We start from the raw sequence: 16,214 nt of genomic DNA, 5'->3' as shown, positions 1-16,214 counted from the left end.
CACCGCAGTCTAATTTATTGTTTGAAATTTCGGTAATTTTTATTTTGTGCTTTTGCAGCAATCTTCTTGACCTACGAGTACAGTAACTTGATCAACACTCCGAGATGAAAAAGTCTCAATTCCTTACGAATAATTCTCCTCAAATTAATACAGTCAATTTTTTCTACCGCGTAATAATTGAGTATTTGAATGAAATTTTTTTACTTCACATTCTTGTAGATTGGAAAAAAATATTTCGACGGATTTTTTATTTTTTCGATTGAATCAAAATTGCCATTAATATAACAGATTGAAAACTATAACATTGTGACGTCACCCATGTTAAGATATATCTATATATATTAAAATCAGTGTAATTCAATCACCTATAACATGAAAAATTATCATTTTTAACGAAAAAAAGTACGTCCTCATTATTTTGGCTTGCACTGGATTATGGACCCCTAAAAATGGAAAAGAAAATTTAATTCAAATACTCAATTATCCAAACATGCTGGTTAACTCTGCGCGGCTACACTTGGATAGTTAAACGCATTCGGCAGCTGGCAGCCGGAGTTTCTAGGTAGAACGCTTGCCCGCGTCTTGTTTTATTTGCGCTACAATAATATTCGTTAGAAAGGTGCACCATGCCGCAGCTCGCTGTTAGGAAGCCTACGGTCCGATTCGAGGAGTTGACGACGGCCTCCATCCCGAGGCCCCCGTCTGGGTGCCTCGGAGAAACACGCCTTGCGTTTTCCGTGACCAGTTTAGTCGCCTTTCTCCTCTTGCGGCAGTAGCTTAAGTCCGAATCGGCAGTCGATGCGGTTCCTTCGCGCCGGATTGAACATCACAAGCAGCAGGAGCAGCAGCGGTAGCAGAAACGGCGGGAAATTTGAACCGCGTTCCTAAAACCCGGACGCCGCGCGAATTTTATCGCGTCGCGAAGTGTTCCGCGTTCCAGTGATACGTACATTTACTTCTTTTGGTTTCTTCGTATTCTAAGGATTCTTTCGAAACTTCGACACCATGCTGCTGTTCAACGGCGTTCTGATCTACTGCTTATTGGCTACGACATTCGTTTCCAGAACCGGTGAGTCTAATCGCAACGTGCTTTCACGTGTTCCACACTCGGTGATCGTGCCTCACTTGTTTCCCTTTTCGCGGTCCAGTCCAACGAATGAAAAGTATCACTACGCAATCTTCAATCTGCACATTATGCACGTCAATTTTTACCCTCGTACCCGATTTCCCGACTAATTTATTCGGAGTTTCACCTTGACGATGCAATAGCTACTCGGCAGACTCTCTGAGGATACTGTGTAATTCTAGGTCAAATTTGACGGTTTAACCGTGATGAGAATCGTTTCAGACTGATCATTAGCGTTTGTAAGGTGAAGGCATCGAAGAATGCTTCAATCCGATGTGCACAAATTCCAGTTGAAGACCATGAAGATGCTGTAATAAGTGTTATCAAATGGTATTTTGGCTTGCTTCCGTTCCGTATTCTTCACTCTCTCTGGTACTTGCAGAATTTATACACCTTATGCTGTGTGCTGCTGAGAAGTATCAACTCACACGGAGAATATCAGACCTAGGAATTACGTGTTTTGTTGGAACTTCGAAGGTTGTTTCTTAGGCCCATAATATGGGGCTTCTGACGCGCGGTTTTATCTACTGGCCTTTTCTTTGCGCGATTTACAACAGATCAGTTTACCTAAAATTCACATTTTATACCATAATAATATATTCGCTCACACTTGAATCTATAACGAAGGCAAAAATACGCAACGGGTTGCATTTGCCATAGCATTCTACTCATCAAGTTGCTGATATTATCAATTTTACCCAGAGTGAAGAGAGGCCAATGAGGTGAAGCTACATATCACAGGCTTCATATCTTACGGTTAGGCCAAGGAAACGTTCAGTCCTAAGAGTTTGAGCAGAATCCATGATCCAGATACCCTTCTTTTCAGTCTCAATTTTTATATTCAACATGAGACGCTCGATTGATTTATATAGATTCGTCTACTGTTGTCGTCTGCACTAGTAATAGAGTAATTACCCTACGCAAAAAGAGTGGTTGGAATACTATTACGGATCGGAGGAGTCGCTGATGTCTTCGTGTACAAACACTTCATCAGATCAGCCTGAAATTCTTACACTGGTCACGTAGTGATACGCAAGTTACTTTTGACGAACAAAGAAAGTAAGTTGAGTTTGGTTATAGGTGGCGAATGCTTTTTGTTAAGAACGCTTTTTTTTAAACATTCAATCAATTCAGTCTTTGAAGTTTTTGAAAGGTTTTTGCCAAAAACTGTTCATCAATATTTCTGAATCCATCAATTGCTCACGGTTAATGAATAAAAATCCATTACCTCCTAACCAAATTCCTTATTCACTTTGTGAGTGATAAAGTATCTTTATGACTCCACATCGAGTTAGAACTATTTCTTCTAAACTAGATTCTTATCAATGTCGTTGGGCATCGAAAACATATTATAAGCTGACGTGATTTCCAAAAGATTTTCAAGGATATATCTTTTCATTCTAGTTTTACCCCAGTTGGTTCCGAAACGTTGCGATAAAGAATGAATTTTGCTTTTCAACATCTTTCACACGGTTCGTGCGGCGTGCATAAAATTAGCCTGTCAGTAAAACAAGCTTGACTTTTGAACGTCTTTGACATATGAACTTTAGACATTTCGTTTTGTCTGACGCGTCTACAACCTTGCATAAATATTGTACAGTAATGTTCATTAATATCTTGGGCTTCCGGCTAACTTGTTTGCGGTCCGAAATAAAACGCGAGTTCGATTCTATAAGAATTATGTGACAATGACTCCCAAACTCCGACGTTGGCTGCATCGCCGGTCATTGTCACGTAAATCGTATATAATCGAATTCGCATTTTGTTTCGGGCCGAAAACAAGGTAGCCGGAAAGGGAAGGCATTAATGAACATTATTGTACAGTACAGATCTTTCTGTGAACCCAATGAATACAATGTTTAATATTTCTTACACGAGAACAAATGAAATCTTAAAAATTACAATTATGGTTTCTTTGAATAAATTATGCATTTCGCACCACGGAGATAGTGACGATTTAAGCCGACATAACGTGACCTAACCAACGTGTAGATATCATTTCGAGAAAGTTACGCAGCGTTGACGTAGTGATATACATCACGTCCGGCGTTGCATAAGCTGGATCAGATAATGAGAACCGAAGTGGCCAGGTACCTGGGCGTTCCATCTCCCGTTTTTTGTTTTCTTCAACCTCCCGTGGCGCGAAATTTGAATCGGTTTAGTGCACGCGAGATTGAAAAACTGAAAACCTTCGCTCCCGATAATCACAATCTAGCGTAATAACGTTCAAAGTGAATCGTTCGAGTAGACGCTAAGTTTATCTGTCACAACAAAACCAATAAATGAAACGGTGAAACTTATTAGTCCGAGTAACCGACTGCGCATGCGAAAAATAATCTGTACTTTCGTCTGCTAGGCAGGGCAGCCAACCTACACGAAACGGGTCACGTGATGTAAAACTCTCCCGCGTTAAGTGGAGAATTGACATTATTGCGATGACTCGTAGCTGTCGGTAAATTGACAATGAAAGTTTGCCAAATCTTCTCGAATCACTACATCGACTAAGTGACATCAGCTCAACTGAAAAAAATTCGCATCGCTTACTCAACCTCCGTGAGCCGAGTTTCACTGTTGAAGTTTAAAATAGGCTAGCCTGAATGAAAATTGGATAAATCTTGCGCATGCGCAGACGGACATTCAACTTGATAAGTCTTACCGTTTTCCCTCGGTATTTTATATATTACATCTACGTTCAGTTTCACTTCCATCGTTGTGTATAATAGTGTGTACACGATCGGCACGTGATCAATTATACCAGAATCACTGTGCCGTCGTCACCGCTATACCAACACTTTTGCTTTTTGCTCGAGATGTTGACTTGCTGCCGCGACAGGTTGTGTCGTTGTTGAAACGCTCGCACGCATTCCGTATCAGCACATGATTGAAACACTCCAGGCCAGATCGCATAACGGGTCCCGCGGTAGATCGAAGATTTTGCGATTACGTCAACTCGAAATAAGCTCTCTTACACCGTTTGACTTTAAATCACCGTAGCAGATTCAAATCTCCCCGGCTGACAAACGCGTTTGGGTGATGATTATAATTACAGCACGTCATAATTTTTATGCAAAATTATTATTCAATATAGGCTGTGCAAAAAATTAAGTAAATTTCTTAATATATCGTAACGTATAATTATTAATAATCTATCGAAGAATCCTAACTCATTTTTAATTTTCCTCTAAGTGTGTCAAGAATTATCTGAGAATTTTGTGTTTCTACGTCACATGAAGTAAGATAGAAACAAGGATAGAAATACTTAGAAAAAATATTCCATTATAAATCGTCGATTATTTTCAGATTAAGGAAGATTGAGAAAAAAATTGGAACACTTTCAATGATGTTTGAAGAACTTTTAGAATACTTTTGAAAATCTCGAATGCGTATATTATAGTGGTCAAAAAACTTGATGACCTATAATAATTTTTAACTTTGAAAATTCATAATAAATGGACTGTTCATTAAGTCTTCATGTCCATACACATTTTAATTTTAATTTTCCTCTTCGACATCGTTTATGCAGATGAAGAAGAAAATTCATGGATACCTTTCCTTGTTACGCAAAATTTAGTCTAATTTTGAAACACCAATGAAATTTCCTGAGTCTATTTTAACCACGATCAACAATACAGTTTCATGCAGATATGGCTTTTCAAAAATATTTCCTGATTTATAAATTGACAAAAAATATATATATATACATATATATAGGTACGTACAATTAAAGAAACGATACCGAAATTTTAGCGAGTTTTTTTAGAACCTTTTGAACACTTGAACTGTCAACACCGCAATATATGTAACGCTAAACTGAGTCATTAGAGAATTTGGCCAAGTAAAGTTACAGCATTCGAGTTTTAACACAGTTGTGAAATTCCCTTCAAGACAGCGAAAGTTTTTCTTTGCCTGAATGTGTAAACACTTGATAGTTTGCAGCTGGGTGAACCAGTTTTTTTTTTTTTTTTTTTTTTTGTTTCACATCATTTTTTCTTCCAAATCCATGTGTGTATTCACGGTTATACAACAAATGTATCGAAAGTGTAATAACGTATCTCTACGTACATAATAAATATATCATAAATCAATTTATCAAACAGTTCCGCTACCTTTTTTTTTTTTGTTTTTACATTACATACAGTTTTTCACTACACTTGTATCTTTTTAGTCTTTTAACGATAGTCAAGTTGGTGAAAATTGTACGGGTACAATTTTATTTGCACTTTCGGCTTTCGGTGCCAAGATCCCAAAGTTTTATCGAAAGTTCATTTTCAAACTCGAAGATTGCATAACACGCAGTAGATTCTCTCGATTTCGTCTGGCATTAATTGCGGCGAGAAAAAAAAAATAAACAAATAAATAAATAAATATGGAATTAAAAAAGACACCTTCTTTTTAGAATTTACTGCAACATAAACTTGCGTCGTTACATATGCAACTTATGCGCTTGTATGCCAGTCGGGCTGGGCTGATCGCCGACAATCGGTGAATGTTATTGCCCGTTGCGATCTAGGCGGCCGGTTTTGTCCCAGGCCTGTTCACTCAGCCTTGGCTCGCCTTTCCATATAAAACCGATCAAGTAGGCACGGCTCCAATTACCGCAATCTCCAAATTGACCCTTATTCCAATGCAAACCTGATCCTCGTAGACTCTGCAAGAGGGTTGTGCATCACGCCTATACATGACACTACGTGTACATAGGTGACATATTTACACCTAACACCTGTGTACAATTTACGTATATATATTTTCACACACACACACATACACACACATGTATATATAATAATCTCGTGTACATACGGACATGCGTAATAAGTCGCGCAGTCATTTCGCAACCGAGTAATTCATCGTGAGAATACATATCTTGTTACGTGTAACATATACACAAGCACGAGTATTATACATACGTATGTATGTGTATGAATGAGTATAGTTGTGACAATAACAATTAGTTGAATAACAATAATTGAGGCACAATTGTTGTATGGGTGGTTAGACCGCAGAGTTGAGTCGAGTTATAACTATGTAATATCACAGAAGGAAAAAAACACAAGTCTGCGTTAAAGTTCGTAATTAAATTCTCTAAACAATTGCGTAGGTGTGTACGTATATATATAGATAGATGGTTAGATGATACACAAGCATAATGATTTGAAGATGTAATTTCGGGCGAAACTTATACTCGATTTGAGAAATAATTGTGGAGAATTAAAAGAGTAGTATTCGGGGTGACCGCTAGGTGGTGCATGATTCTCGAAAATCCAGTCAATCCTTGATGGATATGACACAAGACTTGTGATTCACATTACATGTGTTAAATTATTCCTCAAATTGTCGATTCTTTGGCTATCCGATCATTTCGGCACGATTTGGAAGGTTGAATCCGGACACAACGTATGAGAGAATTTTATAACAACAAAAAATAACCTTGCTAAAGAAATGAGAACAGAAGAAATAATAGTTCTGGCGGAATTTTATTCAAAGGCGATGAAAAAATATCGCACCATATTGGGTTTCACATTGTGTGGTGGAGAATAAGTAGCTTGAAACGTGACGGAATACGGTTAAACACACCCTTCATTTATATCCTTCGAATGTGAAGTGTAGGTTGGCGCAAGTATACGTTAATAATGCGATGTATGTGTGGAATCGTGTTTAAGTAAAGGCGTACAATTCCCACCGATCTAGTGACCTTATGACCAGTTTGAAATGGAAAAAAATAACCAACGCTGCAACTGCAGAGAGAGAATGTATGTAGTAAAACAATGCAATGCAAGCGATCATACTCCTGCGATTACGTATATTTAATATTTACCCATACGTTTAAGTATTATATACACGACCGCACCATGATACATAGTGTTTGAAAATTAAAGCTGTGTATCGCATAATGGATCTATCGTAAACATCGATTAAGCGTTTCATGACAATTTCTATGAATCGTTCTTCTGAATAGTCCGTTAGTAATTGGTTTTTCCAATCAGCCGTTTTCCGATTATTTCGTCAAAAGGGTATTTCAATTATTTGCTTTTTCGATCAGTCGATTCATCGCACATCCCCGTTGTTCCTAAGGATATCTACCAACAGACTGCTGAAAGCATGGGTGAATTTTGGAAATTCGTATTTCCACCGAATAAAAAGTTCATTTTGATACAGGTTCGTTTTATTCAAAAGTAACGATATCAAGCCTTATGTCCAAGTGTTTTTGACATTAGAATCAATCAATAGAAAGCATCTTTATTGACAATAACGTCAGCTACTTCGTCTGGTGGCCTGTTTTGCGGTGGTCACAATACGTCAAAAACGTCTGGATAGATTTAAAAATATCTTGAAATTAAAAAAAAATATTTATAACTTTAAATCTAGAGACAGTCATCTTGGATAGTTAAGCTTCTCGGTATCAATTTCCATTTACAATTAAATTGTCATGTTCTTTTGTAAATTGAATGAAATATTCGGTAATTCCGAATTAAAAATCGAATTTCAACTTCAAACAACTTTTATGAATAAGTGAAAAAACAAAATAAACTCGAATTGTGGAAAAGGGGATAGACTGTCTAAGAATACTGTCTCCAATTTCGCAGTAAATTAGTTCAATCGTTTTAAATATATGTATCTTAGGCACTGCAAGACATGTCACAGAGCAAAATGGTTGATGTTATTGTCAATAAACAATAACTGTGCTTCCTTTGAATTTATCCGCATAAAAAAAAATATCTGAACGAAGTTCGATCCACATACTTCCGAAGGAAACAAACCCCAGTCGAATCAAACAATTCTTCATCCGGTTTAAAATTCCTGAAATTCTCCCAAATTGTTAGTCGTTCATTCGTATATGCCTCGCAAAATAGCCAACAGACTATACATTTATCAGTCCTTTCCGTATCCTGCAACGCTGAATCTCGATAAACTTGCGTACATAATAAGGGCATGGACAGTTAGTACTCCCCTCCACTTGTTATTCGTAAGATTTAGACCAAAGCGAAACCACAACAATGGGAAAAATGCTAAGAAGATAAAAAAATTTTCGTTGCATTCTTGATTCCACAGAGATCGGCACAAATACTGTAGTACCAACTACTTCAGTGATAATATAAAATATTCTATAATATCTTTAATGGAAATCATTGTTATGTGTTGGCTAAAATTTGGTCCAAGCCACGAATAATTCGTCCGTGAAACAGTAGAGTATCCATACCGTAGGCATAACCCGTAGACGATCGTTGCGGTAACATATATTGGGCGATTGAAAGTATCGTTCGATAATGAATTATAGCCTGTCTCCGCCCACCTCACACTTTTCGAGTATTTAATGCCAAACGTGAATTAATCGCCGACTGTCCCAATGCAGGCGCAAATTGGCGCCTCGCGCATGCGCGCGAATCAACAACTCATCGGCAAAAAGCCTTCAGCAGCAGACAGTAAATTGACAATCGAATTTATTCGCGATGTATCGAAATGCGCGGAACGCCGAAGAAACAACTGCGCGGGCGAACCACGTGACTGTTTAGAACGGTCCGAAACTACGTCTGGAAATCTGATGGCGGCCTTGAATCCGTTAGGTTTAGTCGAATACAGTTACTTATATTATACAGCTCGAATATTGTGGGTGTATAATATAATAAGTAACCGTCGCGCCGTTGATCGTTGTTTTTATTTTTTTTTCTTTTTCTTATCAATCTTCTTCCATTTTGATTAATTCTTTAGTCTTTTATATCTCGACTGTTTCTGTAATTTTTTTTCTTTGTTTCTTTCGCAGACGGCAAATTAATTTCATCACGTTCTTCTCGCCAAACTGAAAAACCATTTTAAATTAGATCACAGCCATTGTGATCCTTACGGTGTTTTTCAATCGCCGACATCTACGCTTTCAAAATACGTTACAAACTGTCGAACCCTGACAACGTAACCTCGAAATAATTTGTAGGTGTACCGGATATCCTCTGATAAGAAGCATACTCGATACTGCATTCTTTCCGCTTTCCATTGCAATAAATAAAAAAAGAAAATAAATAAATAAATAAACAAAAATAAAAAAAAAATGCCTTAACCAAATCAAAGGTCACGGTGCTTGCATCTTTTTCGAGGTTATAATATCAACCGCTCCGCTAGTACGGACAGTGTTTTGAAAGTTTAGATGTCTGAGCTGGAAAACCACAAAAGCACGGTTCTCAAAATCGACTAAAGAGGAAGCAAAAAGTGAACTCGTACACTTGATAGCTATTAGCTTGTGCTTCCGCCGAATATGTGAGCTGCGCTTATTATCCCTGGGCGAGACCCTGCAAGTGTCCGATATTATGCAAGCCGCCGCGCTCTAGTTTTCGAGCTCCGGTATGCCGGCTCACTTTCACTCATTCAGTGGGCCCCCGACAACTCTTTTATACACGCTGCTCTCTCCCTCGTCTCTCTCTCTCTCTCTCTCTCTTTCTGTCTTATTCGTATGACTTTCACTTCTCTCGGTTTCATAAAACCGTTTGTTTTTCTCTTCCTTACGTCCTTTGAGCGCGTGCATGCGCCGGCTTTTAACCTGGAGTGTAAATTGGTCCTCGGATGTATTATGAAAATATATTATGAGATATTTAATTATTGTGGGTAAAACAGCTGTTTGCATCGATTAATTCAGCCTAGGATTTGACGCAAAATTCCAATTTTTTTTTTTTTTTTTTGTCCTAAACGTCAGGGGTAAAGTTAAATATTACAATAACTTCCTCCCCCGTTAACGATTTTTGTTGATTACACGAAATTTTACAACAAACTTGGAACTTTTGTTTGAAATATGAAATCTATCTAACTGACACTAAAATAACGTGCTTTTGATATCTATTTTTTTCGGTCCTTGTCACTGTTGTAATAAATAAATCAGTATCACCATAGATTCCCGAAAACTTGCAATGCAAAATAATTTTGTGGATCTAAAGCCCGTTGAAGAGAAAAAAAACCTAAACTAACAAAAAACAATCTCATTTTCAGATTGTGACGCCAAGTTTTGTTTATTCATTTCAATTTATTTCGTAAGAGAAAAAACCATCGTTCTATAACGAAATATTATGCTTGAATTTCGTTGACTACAAGAAAAAAGTTGTGAATTTTTTTTTACCCTTTTTGGAGGAATTGTTGTCAAATCTTTGAATGTTTTTTTTCCATATTGTTATTATTTTCATACATCAGATCATACTAGCAAAGATCTTTCCAAATTGAATAATGCAACTGAAGTTTTTTATTAATTGAATTCGCGGTTCTTAATATAATCTTACGCACTAAGAAACGATTATGTTTATGATATCCGGGCCAATAAACTTGCGTTTCACTCTTTAAACTCTGATCAAATCATTTTTCTTTTTATAATGATTTTTTTAAAATTACTATTCAGCGTATTGCAGACAAAGAGAAAGGATTTATCGAGTCTGTAGAATATTTTTCGCATTGACGAAAATGTAATTTGAGTCAACAAAAATTGGCCAGAACCTAGTTCGTTATCAAATCGGAACTAAATTTATTCGAATTGGCAAAAAATTTCTGTCGCGATATTCAATTTTCACTTCTGGCAAATTCTACAATTCTTATTTTTATTTTTTTTTTTTGACTTGCAGCGAATCGAGTAGAATTGATAGAAGCTGATCGATCGGTTGCGAATCAAGACGCGATAGTCACGCTCGCATAATTCCGCGTCGCGAATCCGGATTCGATGCATGAATAGAATGATAGGAAAATCAACGTAAGCAATTCCCACATCTTTCCTGTCGGCAAACGTGATCGGGAATTACAGCCACTCCCTACCGCTATCGACACACCGATTATACGGACTTGTTTTGTTCCTTTTTCACACCCCGAGGCTAATTGTCCTCGCGTATTAAATCTCTGACTATTGCACGCAGTTTGAACGGATTTAAAACTGACTTATATGTACGTGTATATTCGCTAAATTACCCACATAATACATATATTGCGCCGCATGGCATAATACAATATGTATTACATATATGTATAATATGTATATTTAGAATGTTATGTAATTTAACTGCTCTGCTTGCATAAATTAAAGTCGGTTCTGCAGGGTAATGATGTGAAATATTGTATACACTTTATGGATTAGAATTTCATAGATTACTATTTTTAGTATTATTATTATTATTTTTTTTTTGCGCTTTCAGTATTCAAAAGTTTTGAAATAAATGTGAAAATGTAAATTCCTGCGAAAAAATCTGCAGAGTGGAACAATCTGAGTAAAACAATCAAATCTGCGGCTTGATTATGCTTGTGTTTTTTTTTTTAAATACGAATCTCGTATCTCATCATAATTTAAAAAAGCTAAAAAAATCTTAGATGTTGAATAAAAACCGACGAATTCTTACAATAACTTGAGATGAAAATCGTGCTACTAATTGTAATTCTGCAGATATAGAAGCTTCAAGTTTGGAGCTGAAATTATTCATAGAGAACCGAACATTTTGATATCCGTCTGGGATGGTAAAGTATCAATAAAATTTATCCATTAGTTTTACTCAGGAATTTATTCATCGGTTTCTTGTTAAATAAATGAAACGATTCGTTCGGAGGATGAATTTTATTCAAATTTTCCCCAAAGTTCCATAATAACAGTAATTCAAAATCGAGTTAAAGTAAATGAGCGTTTTTTATTTCCTTTCCGGTAGTTTCCAAAATTTTAGAAACTCGATTAATTTCATCTACGAAGTAACGAGAATAATGAAAGTGACGTTAAATGTAAAAACAAAAAAAACTCGGTACATTAAAGCATATAATTTCACAAAAGATACGTATTATATTATACATATATATTAAAAAGTGAAGGTGTCAAATAAAGTGAAAAAATAGGTAAATATAATATAAATTCGTATCATCTGACAAACGGTGACAGGTACTAGGAATCTCGCTGGGAACTGTTTTGAATTATAAAACGAGAAAAAAAAAATTAGTAGGTATGCAAATTGAAAGATAACTCGACCGCCAGAAGTTCGGTACAACATACGACTCGCCCCAGGCGTTGGAATTGTCGTCCTTGGGATATTGTTGTACCAGGAAGTTGCTGGTGAAGTGAATTCTTTATTAAAAAAAAAAAAAAAAAAAAAAAAAAATACACGAGTATAATTAGTTATGTGCGGATCATTACACGATTCGTGGGCGAAATTTTCAACAGCGTCAAGAGCCGAATTGCCGAAAGTTACGTGACGGAGAGCGATATATTGGGATATATTTTGGTATCGGCATCTTTTTTAAGAAAAAAAGAGAAAAAGTAAAGTTAACAATAAAGCTGAAGACATTTTGAAGCGAGATGCCGATCCTACGATCGGTAAAACCTGCGAGAGATATTCTGTCTGCTGTTTTTAGAATTGGAGAATAAGGTCAATTCCATAGGTCAGCGCTTATCCCGAAGAATAATTAAAACGTGATGCGAATCCGTGTTTTCCTAATTTGACGAGTTTCGATGCCTCGAAATATTTCAATTACGTCATCTGCGAACCGGAATATCTTGTGAATCGTGTTGACTACAGTGATTACAGAGGAAGACAGGCTCGCATAATCGGTTATCACTACAAATTAAGGTAAAGAATGTCGCACAGAAATGAAAAAAGAATTCGTCAGATATGAAAGTTCAAATCACAGATTACGAACCAGAGAGAGAAATGAAATAAACAAAAAAAAAAATAAAAAATAAAAAAATACACGATGCGCAGAATTTGATACAGAAAATGTCAGATCAAGTTTCCAAGAACATGACATAGTATGACTAAAAAATATTTTTTCTTTTGAATACAACATCTGTTCTGTTCTCTTTTTTTTTTTTAAGAATCGGAACGAAATGAAAAATACCCACTAATTAATGCGTGATAATAATAAAAACTTATGGTAATTACGATTATTGCTAATCTGATCATCTTTATAATCAAATATTAGCTGATTATATATATATATTATTTATATAGATTCTTTTTCTGACCTTTTCCATAATTTCAGATACAGAATATCACTCGTTACTCGAGAGAATTTAAGCACGGAATTCGATGCAAAACCACGTATAACCGCAACTTTCTAGCTGATACTCGTATTCTTTAATTACGTAATAATAAATGTATTTTATGTTATAAATTCCTGGCAGGTGAAAAGATTTTGTCGCAGATTTTTTTGGGCAAAAAAATCCTCTAAGATTCTAGTAACTCGGTAAAACTGACTTGATTGGTTTCCTTTATTAGAATCGATTTTTGAGTTATTCAAACACTTCTAGATATTCAATGAAGATTTTGTACCCCATTTTCAGACATTGAAAACTTCATGAAAATTTTAGAAGGATATGTTTTTTTTTTTTTTTTTTTGTTTTACCGTCGCGTCATTAAGAATTTTTTCTAAAAATTCGGCGTGCAAAGTCTCTGTAATACTTTTAATCGCCTACTTGCTTTATACAATGAAATTTGGACTGCAATTCAACTCCAAAATTCAACTTCAATTTCGATCTTCAATTGTTAAAATATCTGAAAACTTCCTGCTAAATCTTTGTGAAAGCTTTGAAAGTATCCGATTTGCGTGAAAGTAGTAAAAAAAAAAAAAACATTGAAGATAGAATTGAGTAGAAATTTTTGCAAAAATAATTGAAAATTTTTATTAACCACGCGTAATGAGTTGAAAATATTCAATTTCGGGAATAAAAATAATCTGAAATCTCATAGGCGAAAATTTACGTATACTTGGCATCACCGCGAATTGAAAAAAAAAAAAAAAATGAATAACAATTTCGAGGCATTGGCACGTTCGAATTTTGCGTGAAATGCGTTCGAGGGTTGCATGCAAGTCACGTTCGGCATATGTCGAGTTTACCTTGAAATCATTGCGTGCACCGCGGATTTTACGGTTACACATATTACACAAAACGATCCGAATGTTCTATTTCCCAACAATATTGGCATCAGTAGACAAGAAACAATTCGAAATCATGTGAACGTTGTTATAATCAAATATCGCCCAACCTTGATTGGAGTGCAATAAATCAATCGTCCACCAATTTGTTTCAGATGAATTTTTCGATATCGGATTGAAGCGGACACGCGCGTTTTGTTTATATACGCCCATAATTTTGTTCGGCTACTTTTTTCCCTTGGGAAAAAAACGACCGATCAGCGAATAAATAAGAAACTCCTTAACCGTGCCGTTTGACAAAAAACGGCGAAACTAATGCCGCAACTTTTGCACTCATTGGGCTAAAAATCGCCTGGCGTAAGTTTCAAATCTGTTGAGGTTATAGACATGATATCTCGAATCTGCAGTGTTGATGGTGTCGGGCTTCGTGCCGTTTTTTTCTTCGTGCTTTTTGCCGCGAGCAGCTCAACGAATTGGACAACATCAACTCGCTTGTCTTCGAAACTCCAGACAGATATATATATATATATATATATATATAGAGAGAGAGAGAGAGAGAGAAGTTCACGTGGTTTACGAAATGCTTCGCGTGCCTGTCACAGCAACCCAGATAATTAACTGGCGTACTTTTAGCGAAAACAGAATTTTTAACCGGGAATTCAAAAATGCACTCTGATTCCGAAGACCGAGTCCATTTTACGCAATCACTTGGAGACGCGTCAACTGCAAGGCTGTGGACATTTTATTTTTTCTTCAAAAAAAGCAATGAACAGTCGCATTTCTCACCGCTGAAAAAAAAGATTTCATTTTTAGTAGTCATAGTTTAAATTGTAGTAAAATCGGTATCGTTGTAGTAACGGTTTAATTCTGTTCGAATCACTAGGAAATATGGCGCAGGTAAGTTATTTAGCGTCGATAGTGAATTTTCCGAACATTTCAACTAGGTCTGTTTGGTTAATTGGCTACATTTTTTCAGTTAAAAAATGCCTCTGGAACAGTTTGTTCTGGCAACAGCATTAAGTCATCGCAATAGTTACAAGAAAATATCATGTAGTTGCGGTTGGAAAACTAATTTTTATTTTTTAACCAGTTATAGTAATCAGTGAAAATAGTTAGACTTCGCAGTAACCACGGGTTGAAATTTTTCTCGGCACGTAGGTTGCGCTTCTTTTCCACTTTCAGTTACGGTGAGGCACCAGTAGAACAACTTCCAGTAAAATGTCACATGCCAATACAACATCATCTGGGTATTTATACAGTTGGATGTTTCAACCGATGTTGATTCGAAAAACTAGATGCCCAATAATGTTCATTTCTTGTAGCACAAGCTCGCTGTTTGAACATAATATCATCACACTTGACGTTGAATCGAATATCGACATGACGTATCAACTGATTACATACAAACATGCCTCTGCGTTTTTCTTCTTGATATTGAGAACAGGTTCTGTGCCAATGGAATGTTGTCGTGATGTTGAATCTTGTGAAGTGGTAGTTTCTAGTTGTAGCGGATTGAATATATTATCTATTTTGAAGACTTTCGAAGTGTTTTCTAGTTTTTTAAAGTAGTTTAAAGTCAGTTTTGAACCATTTAAAGTGTATTCAAGTGTTTCAAAGTTGTTTGAAATGGTTCAAAGTCGTTCCAAAATTAGTTTGAAGTTCTTGGAAGCATATTCATGTCTAGAAGTTTGCTTCAAGCCATTTGAAGCCATTTCGAGGTTATTCGAACTGTATTCCAGTGTTTGGAAGTTTTTTTTTAAAGTGGTTTAAAGATGTTTTTAAACTGTTTCAAGTAAATTCCAAATTTTCTGGAGTAGTTTAATGTCGTTTCAAACTTATTGTCAAAACATATTAAAGTATTCCAAAGTTTTTTCAAGATGTTTCAAGTCATGTTGAAGTTAAATAAAGTACATTAAAGTCCTACGGAGTTCTTTGAATTGGTTTAATGTAATTTTAAACTCGTTCGGAGTAAGTCTAAGCCTTTAAAAGTTTTTCTAAACCTCGTTAAAGGATTTTTTCAAGCCGTCCTTGGTAAGTCGATTTGTAAAGTCCTTCGTAAACTATCGAAGACCTTATTAATCTTTTGATAATACAAAAATTCAATTGAACTTCATTTGATCTGATCAAAAAGTCTCTTAATTCAAAGCATTGACCCGTGAAGACACAAGAACTCGATCACCGTCGGTCTAAATATTTCTTCACATCGCGACATTGGACGCGT

At 36.0% G+C, this 16,214-nt stretch overlaps 1 protein-coding gene across 2 annotated transcripts in view; it reads left to right on the top strand.

The window, feature by feature from the left end:
- Nucleotides 1–731: 731 nt before the first annotated feature.
- LOC124306163 (uncharacterized) overlaps nt 732–16,214 on the top strand; it is a 58,901-nt gene continuing 43,418 nt past the window's right edge. Inside the window, exon 1 of one of the 2 annotated variants that reach the window (XM_046766466.1) lies at nt 732–1,069. In XM_046766466.1, coding sequence (XP_046622422.1) covers nt 1,006–1,069 — 64 coding nt within the window. In that variant the 5' untranslated portion in view covers nt 732–1,005. The remainder of the gene's footprint in view (nt 1,070–16,214) is intronic. The other variant, XM_046766465.1, reaches the window with a different exon arrangement.

Source organism: Neodiprion virginianus, chromosome 5, assembly GCF_021901495.1.
Source record: "Neodiprion virginianus isolate iyNeoVirg1 chromosome 5, iyNeoVirg1.1, whole genome shotgun sequence".
In the NCBI taxonomy this organism is placed as follows: Eukaryota; Metazoa; Arthropoda; class Insecta; order Hymenoptera; family Diprionidae; genus Neodiprion; species Neodiprion virginianus.
The sequence above is the reverse complement of the archived record's forward strand: the minus strand, read 5'-3'. Positions and strand labels throughout refer to the sequence as shown.